This window comes from Zootoca vivipara, chromosome 13 (assembly GCF_963506605.1).
Source record: "Zootoca vivipara chromosome 13, rZooViv1.1, whole genome shotgun sequence".
Classification (NCBI taxonomy): Eukaryota; Metazoa; Chordata; class Lepidosauria; order Squamata; family Lacertidae; genus Zootoca; species Zootoca vivipara.
Window position 1 is genome coordinate 54,233,005 of NC_083288.1, and position 19,155 is coordinate 54,252,159.

General features: G+C 49.4%; 1 protein-coding gene across 1 annotated transcript; it reads left to right on the forward strand.

The window, feature by feature from the left end:
• The first annotated feature begins 4,327 nt into the window (after nucleotides 1-4,327).
• LOC118094889 (C-X-C motif chemokine 16) lies at nucleotides 4,328-12,921 on the forward strand. Its single transcript, XM_035135631.2, has 6 exons — nucleotides 4,328-4,463; nucleotides 10,459-10,585; nucleotides 10,730-10,815; nucleotides 11,573-11,803; nucleotides 11,907-12,083; nucleotides 12,195-12,921. Exons 1-6 carry the CDS (start codon nucleotides 4,409-4,411, stop codon nucleotides 12,230-12,232), a joined length of 714 nt encoding a protein of 237 aa, XP_034991522.1. The 5' UTR covers nucleotides 4,328-4,408; the 3' UTR covers nucleotides 12,233-12,921.
• Nucleotides 12,922-19,155: the final 6,234 nt, after the last annotated feature.

Sequence of the window (19,155 nt, forward strand, 5' to 3'; positions counted from 1 at the left end):
AACTTAGAATGTGTGGAGAGCTTCAGCTGGAAGGAAATTTCACTTCCCATGAAAGAACTCACAGCGGGGGAAATCCTGGAGTTATAGAATAGTAGCTTTGGGGGGGATCTTGAGGGTCATCTAGTCTAACCAACTGCAATGGATCTTCTTGATGTTTAGTCAGAATCTCCTTTCTTGTTATGTTCTTGTGGGGTTCCATGGTTCTTCACCTCCTTTTCAGTTGTGACAATAACTGTGAGGTAGGTTAGACTCCCCAAGATCGCCCAGTGAGCTTCATGGCCAAGTAGGGATTTGAACCCAGGTCTCCCAGGGTGTAGTCATACTCTAGGCAATATACTACACTGGCTCTCCCATGAGACCAGGGCTCCTCAAATGTGGCCCTCCAGATGTTTTGAGACTACAATTCCCATCATCCCTGACAACTGGTCCTGAGAGCTAAGGATCATGGGAGTTGTAGTCCCAAAACATCTGCAGAGCCGAGTTTGAGGAAGCCAGCATGAGACTCTTAGAAATTCTTTGTGCATGTTTGCTTAATATTTGGGTGCCATATTCTGGTGTTGGATTTAAAGTTGTCTACTCCTCTAACAAAGCAAATAATCTAATAATAGTAAGTCAAGTTCATATCATGATAGATTTAAGGCAATGTTAGCTGGGGAGAGGGGGCAGTTTCAGTTTCTGGGGGTGAGTGGTGATTGGCTATGAATTTGAAAGGGTGTTTGAGTAAGTACAACATAACAATCAGGTCTTTGGCTTTTTAAAAGTAATAAAAAATAAGATTACTGTATATGTATTGGGGAAATTTGGGGGGAACAATATGCAGGGTGAACAATATGGAAATAAAACAAAATGGGAGTATGAGGGAAGTCCAGGGGAGGGGGGAGGAGAATATGGAAAATTGTTAGAAAAATATTGTTAGAGGATGCATATATGGAAAAACCAATAAAAATTATTAAAACAATTAGGCCTTTGGCTTACTAAACTTTCTCTAACCGTTTAAATGTGTTTGTGGGAGGCAGATTATTGCTTTGTTTGATTTTTTTCTTGTTTTTATTATGTATTTTGTGTTGCCCAGGTGGTCTCCAGGCGCTTCAGTAGAGACAGTTGGTGGTGGAGAGGGGTGGAGAGGAGTTGTGAAGGAGGGGCGGGGATTAGATCCCTAGTGGAGAAACAAGCTCACCATGTCTACTGTTAAAGTTGTTGTAAAGTTACAAAAAAGAAGACAAAAGAGCATTTGAAACATTTTATTTAACTAAAACAATAACATTATAGCATATGTATCCATGTTGGGTAACTGATGTAGTTAAACTTTTTTTAAAAAAAATCTTAGACTGAGTCTTAGCACATATGAAAAACTTAAAACAAATCCTTAATTTCTGATGAATAGCCTTTGTACTAGAATGTAACTTAAATAGAAAATATATTTAGAAAGATCTTTCCTCCAAAAGGATTTATTTTTAAAAATCCGCTTTAAATTTTTTAAAAAACCATTGATTTTTATCCACCCTGACCACAACGCAGCTCTTGCCTCCTCCCCCATCCAGTTTTGGCACAGAACCATACCTGCCAAGTCTGCTAAAAAATGCGGGATCATCAGTGGCGTGGCACTGGATGTTGCGTAGAAGCAAATTCCAGGGCTGCTCTTCCCATGTGTGGGCACCGGAAGTCGCTTCTATGCATGCCCGGTGGCCAACTTGGTGGTGGCCATCTTGGTGTTGGCCACCGCCATGCAGCCACCACCAAGATGGCCACCAGGCATGTGTAGAAGCCGCTCTGCCCGATTTCTGGTGCCCACACATGGGAAGAGCAGCACCCAAAATGGAGGCTCCCTGGCAGGTAGGAAATCCAGGGGATTTCTGGGATTTTTCTCCATACGGGAGAACAGTGGGAAACGGATTAAAATCTGGGGGTTTCCCGCGAAAAAAGGGATACTTGGCAGCTAAGCAGAACTGCTGTGGTGGCCCCAATTAGGACTTCTCTCAAGAGAAAACATGTCTCCTCTCATAGAATCATAGAGTTGGAAGAGACCACAAGGGCCATCCAGTCCAACCCCCTGCCAAGTAGGAAACACCATCAAAGCATTCCTGACATATGCCTGTCAAGCCTCCGCTTAAAGACCTCCAAAGAAGGAGACTCCACCACACTCCTTGGTAGCAAATTCCACTGCCGAACAGCTCTTACTGTCAGGAAGTTCTTCCTAATGTTGAGGTGGAATCTTCTTTCTTGAAGTTTGAATCTATTGCTCCGTGTCCGCTTCTCTGGAGCAGCAGAAAACAATCTTTCTCCCTCCTCCATATGACATCCTTTCATATATTTGAACATGGCTATCATGGCTGAGAGAAGTCCGAAGAAAAAACATGTTACATATTGATAGCATTTCAGAAAGGTGCTAGCACTTTGCTTACCTTAACAGCACCAAGTTGAGCTGTTTGTTCTGTTGAAAGCTGCAAGTAAAAAGGCAAACAAGCAGAAATATCAGATGACTGTTAACAGGGCTTTGTGTCTTAAGCGCAAACATTGCATTGGGGACGCCTATGTCTTCATCTTTATGAAGCTAGCAGTGCAGTCACCAGGGGATGGAGGACAAGGGGCCACCAGTACGCAGATGACACCCAGCTCTGCTTCTCTTTGCCACCTGAATGAGGTGAAGCTATGGAGATGCTTGATCACTGTCCTAGAGGCAGTAAGAGGCCGCTAGATGATGGCCAAGAAACAAACTGAATCCCAACAAGGAGGGGATACTCTGGACTAGCGGCTCCCAAGTCCAGGAATTAAGGGTTAGGTTTCTATTCTTCTCACTGTGCAGGTCACATGCCTGTGTTATGCCTTCCAGCAAAGACTGTTGGAATCACAGGAGCAGATGTTTGCTGTATTCTGTTTCCCTTTGTGTGAGAGAGACAGGGGAACAAGTCCCTGGTAAAGGTAAAGGTAAAGGGGCCCCTGACCATCAGGTCCAGTCGTGTCCAACGGGTTGCGGCGCTCATCTCGCCCTATAGGCTGAGGGAGCCGGCGTTTGTCCGCAGACAGCTTCCGGGTCATGTGGCCAGCATGACAAAGCTGCTTCTGGCAAACCAGAGCAGCGCACGGAAACGCCGTTTACCTTCCCGCCGGAGCGGTCCCTATTTATCTACTTGCATTTTGATGTGCTTTCGAACTGCTAGGTGGGCAGGAGCTGGGACCGAGCAACGGGAGCTCACCCCGTTGCAGGGATTCGAACCGCCGACCTTCTGATCAGCAAGCCCTAGGCTCAGTGGTTTAACCCACAGCGCCACCTGGGTCCCTGTTAATCCTCCTCAATACCATCGACCATTGTCTCCTTCTGGAGTGGGTGGCACAGCTTTGCAGTGGATCTGGTCCTACTTGGATGGTCATTCCCAGCGGGGGTGTTTGGCAAATGCTTTTCACCCCATGGAGTCTTCAATGTGGGGTTCCACAGGGCTTAATCCTGTCCCCCATGTTGTTTATCCACTGGGTGGGGCTATCTGGAAGGGTTATCGCCTTGACATCTGCAGGTGAGGAGGCGGTGGAAGTGCTGGACCGACGTCTTCCCTCAGTAATGGACTGGATGAGAGGCAAGAAACTGAAGCTCAGTCCATCCTGGCCCCTCAAATATTGCCTTGGATGAGAGGCAAGAAACTGAAGCTCAGTCCATCCTGGCCCCTCAAATATTGCCTTGGTGGGGCGAAGGGACCGTGGCCCCTCGGAGTTAGTTGTCTGCTATGCAGGAGGCCGTGATAGCCTTCAACTAGGATGGCTTTAAAAGAGGGTGAGAGATATTCGGAGATGGATGACCCCTGTGGGGCCCGATCCAGCGGCTGCAGGACTCTTCCGATGTTCTCACCGAGGGCAGGACAGGACTGAAGCATCTTCCGAGAGGTGAGAGGACTTCTCCCCTTGGGAGTTGAGTGCGGATCTGCATCTTCTCGAGTCTCGCTTCAAGATGAATAGAAAGGAAGGGGGGGGGGACACGACAGAGATGGACATGCCAGCAGATGGACGTTGATCCATGTTCGCCCGGTCTTACCCCGGGAGGTAACCAGGCTAGTGAAGCTCGGCCAATGGGGTCCCCAGGATCAGAGGCAGTCTACCAGCGGCGTCAAAGCTGTCCACTTTCGGATTTGAAAAGAAGGGATCAGCAGCAGCCTCACAATCCAGGAGAGCAGCGGGAAACGGCGCTGGAATAAGGGAATTTCCAGCAAAAAAAAGGGGGGGGGATTGACAGCTGTGGTTCAGCTCCCTGGACGGTCCCTGGGGTTTTTCTCCCGTCCCGTCGGGAGGCAGCGGCCACGGAGAGGCTTCCGGGCTGGGACTGCGCTCCGGCCCGCCTCCTGCCTCCGGAAAGTCCCTGTGCGCCGGGCAGGCAGGCAGGCAGGCAGAATCCCTTTCGTTTTCGGCGCTCGAAGGAAGGAGAATGGCGGGGTGGCTGCTGCCCGTCTTGCTGCCCTTGCTCCTGGCAGGGCCGCCAGGTAAGGCGCCCGCGGGCCGGGCTCGACGGGCTGGGGGCCGCCAGACAGGCTCTCGGACGTCCGGTGGCTGCGCGGGGCTCCGGGAGCGGGATGGAGGCAGCAGGGAAAGAGGAGTCTGGACGGGGGAGCCGGGCGGGCGGGCGGGGAAGAGAAAAGCCTTCTTTAGGCAGCAGCGTAGAGTTTAACTGCGGAACTCCCTCCCGCAGGACTCACAGGTCCGGCAGGGATGGCAGCCATGTGGGGTGGCTGGCTTTCCAGAAGGGTTGGAGGAGAGGGCTATCGAGGGCTGGTCAGCTCGGCCTCCACGCCAGACTGAGACGGACAGCGATGCTTCTGAATGCCAGTCTCTGGAAAGCGTAGCTGGGGTGGGGGGGGGGGGAGAAGTGGCCTTTGCGCTCGCTGGCCAGTGTGAGAACCACGTGCTGGACTGCATGAACCATTGGCCTGATCCAGCCGGCTCTTCTTAGGTAGGGAGCCTTCATGTCCAGTGGCAGTCTATCTGGATTCCTTGGTCCTAAAGGGCATTTGGCCCCTGTGAGGACAGGGTGCTGGACTAGAAGGGACATTGGACTGATCCAACAGGGCTTTTCTGATGTTCTTAACCAGGGGTCCCCAAACTAAGGCTCGGGGCCCGGATGCGGCCCAATCGCCTTCTCAATACGGCCCACGGACAGTCCAGGAATCAGCATGTTTTTACATGAGTAGAATGTGTCCTTTTATTTAAAATGCATCTCTGGGTTATTTGTGGGGCACAGGAATTCATTCATTTATTTTTTTTTCAAAATATAGTCCAGCCCCTCACAAGGTTTGAGGGACAGTGGACCGGTCCCCTGCTGAAAAAGTTTGCTGACCCCTGTTCTTAACTGAAGCGTTTGGAGCAGCTATTGCAAAAGCCACACACACACACACACACACACACACACACACGGTTCTGTGCTGGAGCCATCCCACTTGGACCCCTTCCTGGAGCTCCCTTGGGTGGCACCTAGAAGGTTGAACAGGATCCTTGGGGCAAGACCCCCCCCCACTTTGCCATGCTCTCAGCCCCATGGGGGTTTCGGTTACAAGAAACCTGTTGTTAGTTTAGGGCAGCCTCCTGCCCCACCAAAAAAAGAAAAACACAACCCACCAGGTGTTTTGGATCACAACTTCCCAACAGGAAAGGCTGTGGATGTGTTTAGTTACTTACCCAATTTCTATCCTGCTTCCCTCCAGACACATGTGGTCAGTGTTGGCTTTGCTCTGCCCCCACAGACAGAGGCTTCCTTATACCAGTTTCTGGGGGTCACTAGTGGGAAGAGTGTGATCCTTTTTGGTTAATGTCTGGTGCAATTGTAACATACAAAACAGCGCAGCTACAAATGCAAAATATGCACAGTGGTACTAAAAGCAAATTCAACATTGACCAAGTACTGTCGAATGTTCCTGTCGTGCTTGGATCCTGCCTGTGGGCTCTGCTTTGGGCTGTCTGGTCAGCCACAGTGTGAGCAGGATGATGTTGGGCTGAGTGGACCTTTGCAGCCAAAGTGGATCCAGCAGCCAGACTCTTCTCATCCGTGTTAGGAATCAGCCAGGCGCATCTTGTGACTGTTTTGGGTTCATCTGTGACCACCTGGAGATAGATCTCTGGGCGCCAAGTTGGCAATGGACATCTCTGTCTGGCTGGCCCCTCCAGCTTTCTTAAGCAGGTCAGCAGAAGAGCTGATCCATTGCAATAATATCCCTCCTTTTCCTCAGAGGAAGACACAGTTCACACACACACACACACACACACACACACACACACACACACACACGTTAATCTCTACAACGAGATTAAAATCAGACAACAAGATAACGAGTATGAGAGAGAATGGGGAAAATTTGTGAAATACATGGACAGAATGGTAAAAACCTAAATAAATCAGCATAATAAAAACAACCTCATAATTAAGCATAAATTTCTTTATTGGTTTTAAGGAAGAATAACAAATTCAATGTATGACAAAATAAGACAAGTAGACAAATTTATGGGATATATGAGTTGAAATGGCAGAAACTTGAATACAGAAATTTGAAATGATGGTGAAGACATCGATAACAGTGGACCTATGACTCTAAGCGTAAAGAAAGATTAACTGCATAAGCTTAAAATAAGACTATAAAAAAGGCGAGTGAAGGTAGGGTGGAAGTCAAATTTGTTGTGTGTGTGTGTATCAACAAGAGTGTTATGTAAAAATATTTTTCTCTTTTTCTTCTTTCTTCTTTTGTTTTCTTTTTTTTATCTTGAAGCATAAACAAAATGAAAGAAAATGTAGTGTATTTGAAATGTAATCTAAATATTGTTTATTGGATATCTAAATTAAATAAAGATCATTAAAAAATATATCTCTACAACGACCCTGCGAGGGAGGTGAAGAGGCTGCGACTGACTCCAAAGTCACCCAGGGCTGAGTGCGGATTCGAACCCTGATCTCCAGGTCCTCATCCGCCACTCTCACCACTGCCCTACACTGGCTTCCTAGAGTCCTTCGGCTAGGCAGGGGCGGGTCTATAAATTGAGTAGGTAAATAAATAGGGGGAAATAAAATGTCCCTTAGAGCAGGATCTGAAATATTTTCCTGGAAGCTTGACTTTCTTTTATTCTAGTTTGTTTAATTTAATGTTTTAATGTATTGGAAAGCACCTTGAGATTTTTTTCTTTGAAATATAAAGCAGTATAGAAATGAAATGAATAATAATAATAATAATAATAATGGTAATAGTACTAATAATAATGGCACCTAGGCATATTTTGTTGTGGCGACAGTGACCTAGGTTTAAGGTGCCATCTGGCAATTAGCTTATATATGTGAGTTTCTAAGGCTGCTTTTCATGCTCTTAGAGCAGGGGTCGGCAGCGTGCGGCCCGTGGGCCAGATGTGGCCCATGAAGACTGTTTTACCAGCCCACAAGCTGCCCACTCAGTGAGTCCCCTGCGCACTGTGCTAAACCAGCATGGTGTGCGCGTGGGGACTTGCCGAGTAGCGCTGGAAATCGCATCTGCGCACGCGCAGATAACGGAAATCGCATCTGCGCCTGTCCAGACTCCGAAAATTGCTTCTGCGCAGGCATGATTTTTGGCGTCTGGGCGTGTGCAGAAGCCATTTCCAGGGAGTGATCCGGCCCCATAGCCAGTAAACCTTTCCGACCCCTGTCTTAGAGCTTCTCCAGACTGGCGCCCCCTCCCCTTGCCCTGCTCTTAAGAACATAATAAGAGTTTGCTGGATCAGGCCAGTTCCCCCATGAATTTGTCTAATATTCTAAATCCATCCAGGTTCATGGCCACTGATCCAGCAGGTTCTTTTCATGCCGTCTCACAACCCTCACCCTGAAAAATGGAAAGAAAAAGCAAAGACAAAAGATTCTAAAAACAATTAGAATTCAAAACCTCCCACCCAGTGATTTCAAGGCTGCCGGAAACGGCCTTCTTCTGTTTATTTTTGTTTCATAAAATGTGTGCACATCTTATTGCTGAAAAAAGAAACAAACCCTCAAAGTGGCTTGCAAAAACATGAAATAATAAAATCGAGAGAGAGAGAGAGAAAATACAGTGCCTTAAAGCACACAGAAAGTTAACAGATTAAAACGCATGCCAGCATTTCTGCTGCTTTCTTCTTCTGCCCCTGGGGAAACAACAATGCTTCCACATTCCTCAAGCCTTTGCTCCTTTTGCTGCCAGGAGAAGGAGAAGGAGGCCTTTCGCTACAAGTCCAAGGAGAGCGAAAGAGGAGGCCGGCCTGCCAGTTTCTGGCCGTTCCCCGTCCTTAATGGACGGACTCCAGCTCCAAAAGCTGAGGCTGGGGGGTCTGGCTTGGGAGGTTTTTGTTGGAGGCAGGGATTGCTCTTATTGAGAGTCTCTTTGGCTTGTATCTTTGTGCTAGGCTTTGCTGTGATTTATGTGGACGTTGCTCAGTTTGGTTTTGCATTTTTCAACCCTTTGGTTTGGCATTCATGGCTGCATTAGTTACGGTTTCTTTCGTGCTGGAAGCTGCCTTGACTCTGAGCAAGGTTGGAACTGTGGAAAGGACACGTAGCACTAAAATCATTTCAGTATGGTTGGTTGGCCACTGCAGGAAGAGGAGGCTGGCAGAGCTGGATGGGGCCCCCTTTGCCCTGATCCAGCGCTCAGGCTCTTCTCATGTACTTATGGAACCTCCAGGCCCAGAAGCAGTCTATCTAGATTCCTAGGTTTTGGGGGGCATTTGGATACTCGGGGGACAGGATGCTAGATGAGATGGGCCCCCTTTGGGGCCATGAGTTTTTCTAATCCATGGGTAGGCAAACGAAGGCCCGGGGGCCAGATCTGGCCCAATAGCCTTCTAACTCCGGCCCGCGGATGGTCTGGTAATCAGCGTGTTTTTACATGAGTAGAATGTGTCCTTTTATTTAAAATGCATCTCTGGGTTATTTGTGGGGCATAGGAATTCGTTCATTATTTCCCCCCAAAATATAGTCTGGCCCCCAACAAGGTCTGAGGGACAGTGGACTGGCCCCCTGCTGAAAAAGTTTGCTGACCCCTGGTCTAATTCTCTTTGAAAGTCACCTGGGTTGGTGGCTGTTGCTGCCTCCTGTGGCAGGGAGTTCCACCGATTAACTAGGCAACATGCCCTCAATGCGATCTCAGTGTATTGGTGGTGGGTTCACACGAGTCCTTTCGCTTTGTGGGCCATTGTGTGCCGCTCCCTCAATGTTCCCGCTTTAGTGCCATCTTGCGTGCGTGGAGGGTGTGTGTCTCCCTTGAGCTCCTGTGCAAAAACAGGGAGGAGAGAAGGAAAGTTCTCCCCACGTTTGTGGTATGACAAATTGCAGTCTTTCGAAAGTGGAAATGGAGCTATCTATCCAGTGCTGTTTTTGTAGGAAAAGAGACCCCAGAACTAACCATGAACGCCTCCCTTCTAACCATGAATGCAATGGCGCCCACCTGGGAGGGGCTGGAACTGAGTTCCAGTAAGTTCTGGGTGGGAAAAAAGCCCTGCATCTATTTGCCCTGAAGCTTTTGCAGGGACAACTGACCCTGAACGCAGGATTGTGCATTATTATTATTATTATTATTATTATTATTATTATTATTATTTCATACAATGTATGAAATAATGATTATGGAAAACCTCGAAGTGGCTAACAAAAAGGGGGGAAAACAAAATATCACGACCCTCCTTTAATACATACAAAGGTTAAAATACTAAAACAGATTAGAATTCTCGACTTTCTTCTTATAATAATATTTATTCTTGTTATTTTTTCAAATTTTACTAATTCCTCTACAGTACAATCTGAACAAATCTCTCATATCCTTTGACTGGCCACCCATGGGATCCTTTTGTTAACTTATAAAGCTGCTCTATTACTTATATTTTATCCATTCTATGCGTTATTTCTAAATCATTAAACTACAATTCCTCCTCTGTTGCTGCACTTCAAACCCTGCGTACGTTTTAAAATAGCCATCGTCAAAATTACACCAGCTTTCTGAGCATCTGGGTTAGGCTTGCATAAAGAAGAATGCTTTCGGCAGGTGCTGAAAAGAGCACAGGGAAGGCGCCTGTTTCGTATCAAGTGGCAGGGAGTTCCAAAGGGCAGGCCGTACTAAACAATCCTGTTCTTGCAAATGTGGAGCAGGCCTTGTGTGGCATCTGCAGCAGTGCCTGTTTTTCCAATCAAAGGGGCAAGGTGTTCTCATGGGTAAACTGGTCCCAAACTGTTAAGGGCTTTGCATGTTAACAGCAACACCTTGAACGGCCCGGTAGCAAATGGGCAGCCACTGCAAAGGTGTTCTATGCTGACAAGGCCTCATTCCCTTTGGGAATTAAGCATAACCCCACACCCCGAAAGCAAGCCCCCTTTGCCAGCCCCGGGGCAAAGAGAACTCTTCCCTTGCCTGCTTCTCCTCCTCCTCCTCCACTTCCTTTTTCATGGTGGGCCAAAACGGACCTCTCCGCTCTCAACTCTTTCCTGACGCTCTGCTCTTTCTGCAGCTCTAGGGAACGAAGGAGGAGCTGCTGGGGCCTGTGGCTCCTGCAAGACAAGCTCCGAAAAGCCTGGGAAATTAAGGAAATACGCTCAGCGGATGAGCTACTGGGAGCCCTGCCTGCGTTTTGTCAAGTAAGTAGGCCACCCTCCCCACAAGGGGCTCCTGCCTGCCTGCCTGCCTGCCCGCCTGCCACCCCTCCGTGGCTCCATTACGTTTGCCAGCCACCAGCTCTCCACCCCCACCCCTCTGCTCCATTCCGTCTTCTTCCTCCGCAGGTTCACGTTCCCCCAAGGAGACGTTTACTGCGGCTTAAAGAGCAGCCCCTGGGTCGAGGCGCTGATGAAAGAATACCCTGAAAAAGGTGAGTGAAAAAGAGAAAACAAAGGTTTGGGGGTGCTCTCGCTGGCGAGAAGTGAAGGGGCATAGTGGTCAGGCGGGGACCTGGGAGAGACCCAAGTTCGAATCCCCACTTAGCAGCCACAGAGCCCTCTCTCAGCCCAGCCTCCCTCACAGAGATTCTGGCTGAACTTTCTGAGAGCAACAGCCAAATGGACACTAGAAGACACCGGGAAGCATTAAAAACCTGTTCTTCTCATGGGAGGTTTTTCATGTTTCAAGGCTTTTGTGCTTTAATATTTTGTTGGGAGCTGCCCAGAATGGCTGAGGCAACCTGTGCAGATGAGTGACATATAAATAATAGAATTATCCTTCCAATTTTAGTATATGTGCTAATAGAATCACCATTACAGCTGTATCTTGGTTTTCGAACAGCCTAGTTCTCAAACGTTTTGGCTCCCGAACGCCGCACACCCGGAAGTGACTGTTCCGGTTTTGAACATTCTTTTGGGAGCCGGAAGTCCGATGGGGCTTCCGTGGCTTCCGATTGGCTGCAGGAGCTTCCTGCAGCCAATCAGAAGCCGCACTTTGGTTTTGGAACGTTTTGGGAGTCAAATGGACTTCCGGAACGGGTTCCGTTCAAATTCCAAGGTATGGCTGTATTATTATTGCAGGAGGCTGGGCTAGAGGGTGTCCATCCCCCCGGTCAATCCTATGAGCCTGTGAATGGCCTGTTCTCCTGCCACCCTCGCAGTCTCAGTGTGCATTTCTGTCTCCCGCAGAAAAGGGTGCTGTGATGCCGAGTCCTAGCCATGTGCCTCCCAAGCCGGCCCTCACCTCTGCACCCAGGCCACCCACCTCCACCTCCCCAGCCTCGCTCTCAGCTCAGCCCCCCACGGTCTCGCTGAGGGTGGTCCTTGATGAGTCCCCTGCCATGCATCCAGCTCCAGAGGTCCCCAAGGACGCGACACAGCCCCCCGCATCAACCAGAAGCCCTGCGCCACCCAGCCACGGTGAGTGTATGGTGTGGTTGAGGAGGGGGCACCCTGGAAAGGGACCCCCCACCCGCTTTTGAGACCCTCGACTGTGCTTTGAAATTCTTTCTTTGCGTTGCAGATCCCCTGGCAGCCGGGCCCGCTAGCCAGGCCCCCCAGACGGCAGAAAGGGGGGTCTCACGCACAGTCGTGCTTTCTCTGCTGGCTGTCACTCTGGTTGCCGTGGCCATCGCCACCATCACGGTGTGCCAGAGGAGACACCGGCGGCGGGTGACCCTCGTTCTTCACCGAGACCCAGGTGGGCAAGGAGGGTGGGGGTGTGTGGGAAGTCTCCTCTGCTGGTGCCCCCCAGAGGTTGTGGGCTGCAACTTGAATCTTCCTAATGAACCCCTCTTTCCCCTTTCCACAGAGGAGCAAATCCACTTGCCGCATCGTGAGGAGACCTGAAGCCAGTCTGGCAGCCGCTGGAATGAGCGGGGGGGGGGCAGATTTTGCCAGAGTTTCCAGCAAGTCTGCTGCGCCACTTTGTTCCAAGGGTTGTGGGGGGCATGAGCCGGGGGGGGGCAGCGAGTGGGAAATGCAAATACAGTTGTGTGCAAAAGGTGTCCCTTGAAAATCTCCCTCCTGTTCTTCAAAGGCTTTTGGGGGGGTGTCTGGCAGCCAAACCCCCAAAGCTCCCCCCCTTGTTTGCACTTTACCCCATGTGTCTTTCCCTCTGCCCCCTTATTTTTGTACAGAAGCATAGAATCATAGAACTGTAGAATTGGGAGGTACCCTGGGGGTCATCTAGTCCTGCCCCCTGCAATACAGGAAACTCAGCTAAGGCATCCCTGACAGATGCCCCCCCCCCAACCTCTGGCTAAAAACTTCCAAGGAGGGAGAGTCCACCGCCTCCTGAGGGAGACTGTCCCTCTGTCGAACAGCTCTTACGGTCAGAAAGTTCTCTATATTGACTTCCAGTTTAGAGGAGATGTAAATGATTGTTCAATTAATGATTGTTTTTTTTTGTCCTGTATTTTGTGTTTTTCTTTTATATTTTTTTCTGTAAATGATTTCTGTGTATGTAGAATGTTCGCATCTGTAAATGTATTGTGTGCTAACGTTTTTAAGAAAGAAACTAATAAAAATATATTTTATAAAAAAACCCAGAAAGTTCTTCCTGATGTTTAGTGGGAATCTCCTTTCTTGCAACTTGAAGCCACTGGATCGGGTCCCACCCTGCAGAGCAGGAGAAAACCAGCTTGCTCCCTCTTCCATGGGAGCCCTTGAGATATTTGGAGATGGCTCTCCTGTCTCCTCTCAGCCTCCAAGGGAGGAAGAGCCCCTCCACCTTCCAAGGGCCCGAAGACCAAAGGATATGTGTTAGGGCAAAATTCTGGGTGCGAGAATGCTCAGCCACCCAGCTCATCAGGCAAGGGCCTGTGGTCGTTGCGGAGTATAAAAAAGGAAGGAGTCCAGCCACGATCCGGAGCAAACAGCAAGGTTTATTACTGCGCAGCAGGTTCAATGCCAGACTGAACACCATGAACAGGGCTGCAAGAACTTTTAAAAGTTCCCACCACCATCCCATAATGCACATCGAAAGCATCATACATACATCACTTGTGACAGGGTAAAACGTCAGAACAGGTAAACAGGAGGTAAAGAGGATTAACATAAGGTAACAATGCACGATGTCCCAGTTACAGGTAGGTAGCCGTGTTGGTCTGAGTAGAAGCAAAATAAAAAAATTCCTTCAGTAGCACCTTAAAGACCAACTAAGTTTATATTTTGGTATGAGCTTTCGTGTGCATGCACACTTCTTCAGATACACCAGGACATTGATAAGCAAGTACCAGTAAGTATCTGGGAGGGGATCCTTGAGTACCTGGCCGGGGGGGGGGGGAACAATGGGTCCAGGTGTGAGTATTGCCTCTGGCTTCGGAGGGTCGGGAATGGCAGGAGATGGTACCTGAATGGATTATGGATATGCAGAGGAGCACCACCCTGGCTACATGACCTCTCGCTTAAAGGATTATGGCTGTTCCCTGCATCCCTGAGAGCCCTTGGCCAGAGTCCCCAAAGGGGGTTTCATATAGAAATACAGATACACGGTATTCATTCATAAAGAAATATGGTTACATAGAGTCTCAGGCAACAGAGAAAGGGTAGGAAAGGGAGCCTTTATTACACAGGGCTTGATCTTGAGGGGTTCGTGTTGGTGCAATACTAGAGTGGTCTTGTAGGATCAGACGGGGTCCCCTTGAGGGCATTTGTGCCAATCTGGATTCCCAAATGAAGCCTCGTTTGGGTGCCCCCCCATAAAATTCCCTAACAATATGTCACCATAATATGTAAATAGAAAATGCTTTAAAAAATAAATAATTTTGCACAAAGGAGGATCGTGCCCTCATGATCTTTGCTTGCTCTCTGCGTGATTACTTTGAAGCCGAAAGCGGAATCCGGAAGGCCAGAGTCTACTTTCACTTCTCGGTTTGCAAAGCTTCCTCGTGAGTCAGGTCTGGGGAATCCAGCACCCCCCCCCACTCCTCCTCTCACTTCCTCCTCCATGACCTCATGGGAGTTTCCACCCAGGGTTTTCTCAAGAGGGAAATTTTCAAGGCTGGGCGCCCACAGGTACTACACTGCCTCGCCCAGGGGGCAGGATGGCGCCCCCCATGCCCCCCATGCATTTCCCAGCAGCCATATCTATCCCCAAACACACCACAAGGCCTTGGGAAGGAGTTGCGCCAATGAAATTTCTGCCCAGGGAAAGAAAGGGCTGCTGGGCGGGAGACAAACATTCTGTGCAGAGATAAGGGGGAAAGTAAATAAATAGGAACCGGGTTTGCCATTCATTCAAGGCGACTGGCCTGCGCAATCTGGGCTGGGCTGTGGTTCTGTGGGGGTTGTGGAGGTTGCGACATGACTCAGAACCCGGCCACAGGTGGACCTTTAGGAAATTTCTGTTTCATAGAATTGTAGAGGTGGGGAAAGGACCCTGGGGGGGGGTTGTCTAGCCCCACCCCCTGCAGTGCAGGAATCTCCACTCAGTGTGACAAATGCCCCCCCAAGCACTGCTTTAAAATCCCCAATGAATCCTAGAACAGTAGAGTTGGTAGGGACCCTGAGGGTCATCTAGTCCAACCCCTTGCAGTGCAGAAATCGCAGCTACCAAATGATGGAGGCTTGCCCTTAGAGAGTTCAGGGACCACCTCATAACTGTTTGTGTGTATTAATGTGTGTGTGCACACCCACATATAGGATTCATAAGAGTTGGGTGGGTCCCCAAGGATCATCTAGCCCAACCCCCTGCAATGCAGAAACCACAGCTGGAGAATCCCTGGCAGGTGGCCATCCAACCTATTTAAAAACCTCCAGCGAAGGTGAGGCCACCACCTTCCAAGGTCACAGAATCCAAGAAATGTAGAGATATGGAAAGGGTCCCCCAGGGGTCATCCAGTCCAGCTCCCAGCAAGGAAGGAATCACCAGCTGTTTAATTGTGGGGGGCTTTTCCTGAGACCTTTCAATAAACTCTGTGAGATGAAACAGAGAAGCAACTTTTTAACGCAAGAGCTGCGGTCCCATTTCCACCTCCCCGTGTGCCCCCCACCCCCGGAGCCCCCTAAGCAGCAGCAGCAGTAGCAGTGGACTTGTTTGAGGGCCATGTCCTCCTTCAGGCTGGCTGGAGGCTGCCCTCTCGTCTGGAGGCTGCAGGTGGGGCAGCGGCTGCTCCACGAGCCCCCCTGCCCTCAGCCCTGCCAGGGCACCTGCAGCCTCTTGCCAGACTCCCTCTCCACCCTGGTGGCCATGGCGTCCAGCCCCACTCATGGCGGCTCCGCCTGCAGCTGAAGGAGACCAGGCGACCCCGCCAACGCGGCCACTGGGTTTTGCTCCAGCTGCCCCAACTGTGAGGGCGCAGCAGAGGGGAGAGGCTGGGAGAGGCAGAAGCAGAAAGCTCAGGGTTACACTGCGGAACTCCCTCCCCGGAGAGGCAACCAGGGCCACCAGGGTTGAGGGGCTTTAAAAGAGGGTCGGGCAGATTCTGGGAGGAGCAGGGGGGCTATGGAGGGCTACTAGCTGGGAGGGCTCAGCTCTGCCCTCCGCAGTCAGAGGCAGGAAATGTTTATGAATGCCGGTTGCTGGAAGCCTCGAGAGGGGAGAGACCCCGTAAAATTTATGCCACCACCCAACTGTGAGAAAGCAAAACAAAACAATCCCCCAAACGTTTCTTTTTTACAAAAGAGGATGAAAAAAAGTACAAGGTGGATTTTAGACTGTGCAAAAGTTTAAGCAAGCAAGAGGCTAAAAATGGATTACAACTTGTGTCAGCGTTGGGCAGGCTTTGCCTAAACGGAAACGGTTTTAGCAGGTGCCGGAAAGCAAGCGGTGAGAGAGCCTGCAATAGGTCAATGTGCAGGCAGTTCCACAGATCGCCTGTACAGCCAGCGACATCTTCAAAAGAAACTGAGCCCTGAAAGAAAAAATATCTTCCTCTTAGGCAGCATAAACTCAGAAGGGTGGTGGGAATGGGTTTACCACACGTCAGTCAATCACCCATTCCCACCACCCTTCTGAGTAATGCCCCTCTCTACCCTCTCACTATATATAAGGGTCTGGTGACTTCTGTTTCAGTGTATCTGAAGGAGTGTGCATGCACACGAAAGCTCAGACCAATGACAAACTTAGTTGGTCTCTAAGGTGCTACTAGAAGGATTTTATATATATATATATATATATTTGTTTCAACATCCTTTATATATAATGCTACTACTCCTCCCTTCCTCTTCGGTCCTCCTTTTGAACAGGTGATACCTCTCAATTCCTACATTCCAGTCATGAGTCTCATCCCACCAGGTTGAATTTGCCATCCTGTACTAAAAGCTCCAGTTCATCTTGTTTGTTTCCCATACTCTGTGCATGTGTGTAGAGACAACTGAAGCTGTGAGTCATTCCCTCCAGCTGCTTCCTTCCTGTAATTTCCTGCCCTTTGGCAGGTTTCTGGAGCACCCCCTGAGTTTCCTGTGCATTAATGAAGCTATTATCCCCAGGGCCAGTGGCTCTTTTATCATTCATATTGTTTTCTCTCTCCCCTTCAAGATCTAGTTTAAAGCTCTCCTGATCAGATTCTCAAGACTTTTAGCAAACACATCCTTCCCAACCGCTGTGAGGTACAAGCCATATTTCACCAGAAGTCCTTCCTCAAGGAAGCAGAGACCATGGTCCAAGAAGCTAAATCCTTCCTGATGAAACCACCTGCAAGCCAGTGGTTTACCTCAAGTACTTTCTTCTCTCTTCTTGGGCCACCACCTTCAACAGGAAGGAGTGATGAAAATACCACCTGTGCCCCAGGTCTTGTCAGCTCCCTGCCCTGTGTCTCATTGTCCCTGGCTAGGTGTTGCAGGCTGTGTGTGGCAGAATTATTTGTACCCACATGAATCAGAAAGAAGGGGTAGTGGTCAGTGGGTTTTATAAGACAGCACAGCTCCCATGACACCCTGTTTCCTCCACACCCTGTGGCCTCTGTCCCCCTCAGTAGGGAGTCCCCTATCACCCCAACTCATCTCCTCCTCTGAGGAGTAGCAGAAATCATTCGATGGGCTGCGCCTTCCTAAGGCTGCTTGGAGTCTTCTGGGGTCTGCTTCTGTTGTTCTCTTGTTTATTGGAGCTTATTTGATATTGTTGGGATGCGTTACAAAGGTCAGAAACTTATGGTGTGTGGATTTCCAACTCCATCCTCCCAGATTGTCATATCTGGGCTGCAATTGCCTTTCTCCAATTCCACTGCTAACTGGGCAATGGCCTGTTCATGGCTGTAGCTTGCCATTTAAGGACCACCATTGGCAACACAATGTCACTCTAGGTAATGGTTGTGAGTCAGAGAGGTTAAGTGCCACAATCCTGGCCTCACAGGTGGGCCTTCCATCACATCCCTCACCTGGCTGGTATATCACAGGACGAGAGCCAGGGAAGATGCGTGAGAGCTGAGCTGAGAGGAGGCTGCAGGGGGGAAGCTGAGAGTCTGGGACAGGCTTGATTCCTCTGCTAGAATCCAAGACAGTGGATAAGAAAACATAGCAGGACCCTCTAGGGTGTGAGTGTTGTGATCCCCTCCATCATTGGCTCAGGTTTTGTATAAAGGTACATGTAAAGTTTTCCCAGGAGTTTTACTGGTTTTCCCAGTAGTGATGTATGGAAGTGAGAGCTGGACCACAAAGAAGGCTGATCGCCGAAGAATTGATGCTTTTGAATTATGGTGCTGGAGGAGACTCTTGAGAGTCCCATGGACTGCAAGAAGATCAAACCTCTCCATTCTGAAGGAAATCAGCCCTGAGTGCTCACTGGAAGGACAGATCCTGAAGCTGAGGCTCCAATACTTTGGCCACCTCATGAGAAGAGAAGACTCCCTGGAAAAGACCCTGATGTTGGGAAAGATGGAAGGCACAAGGAGAAGGGGACGACAGAGGACGAGATGGTTGGACAGTGTTCTCGAAGCTACGAACATGAGTTTGACCAAACTGCGGGAGGCAGTGCAAGACAGGAGTGCCTGGAGTGCTCTGGTCCATTGGGTCACGAAGAGTTGGACACGACTAAACGACTAAACAACAAGGGTAAAGGGACCCCGGACCATTAGGTCCAGTCGTGACCGACTCTGGGGTTGCGGTGCTCATCTCGCTCTACCGTGTTTCTCATATTATAAGACATGTCTTATATTTATTTTTTCCTCAAAAAAACACACTATGTCTTATTTTCAAGGGATGTCTTATTTTTTTCCTCCTCCTGCTGCTGCGGCCAGCATTGCTGCTGCGCCTATCACTATGTCTTATTTTCGGGGTATGGCTTATATTCCTTGAATGCTTAAAAATCCTGCTATGGCTTATTTTATGGGTATGTCTTAAAATATGAGAAACAGGGTATTGGCCAAGGGAGCCGGCGCACAGCTTCCAGGTCATGTGGCCAGCATGACAAAGCCGCTTCTGGCAAACCAGAGCAGAGCATGGAAACGCCATTTACCTTCCCGCCGGAGCAGTACCTATTTATCTACTTGCACTTTGATGTGCTTTCGAACTGTTGGGTGGGCAGGAGCTGGGACCGAGCCATGGGAGCTCACCCCACTGCGGGGATTCGAACCGCCAACCTTCTGATTGGCAAGCCCTAGGCTTTGTGGTTTAGACCACAGCGCCACCTGCGTCCCAGGGTTTGTATAGTCACAAACAAGTCATATCTCTTCAATAGACCACTGTCTCTCATTCCAGGAAAACTGAACCCTGAGTGACTCCCTCACCCCCCTGGAGTCTCTCTCCTCTTAGAGCTCAGGGTGTCCTGCAACCATCCCCTCCCCTCCCCTCCCCTCCCTGCTGTTCTGTCCATCTGCACCCCCCTCAACAGA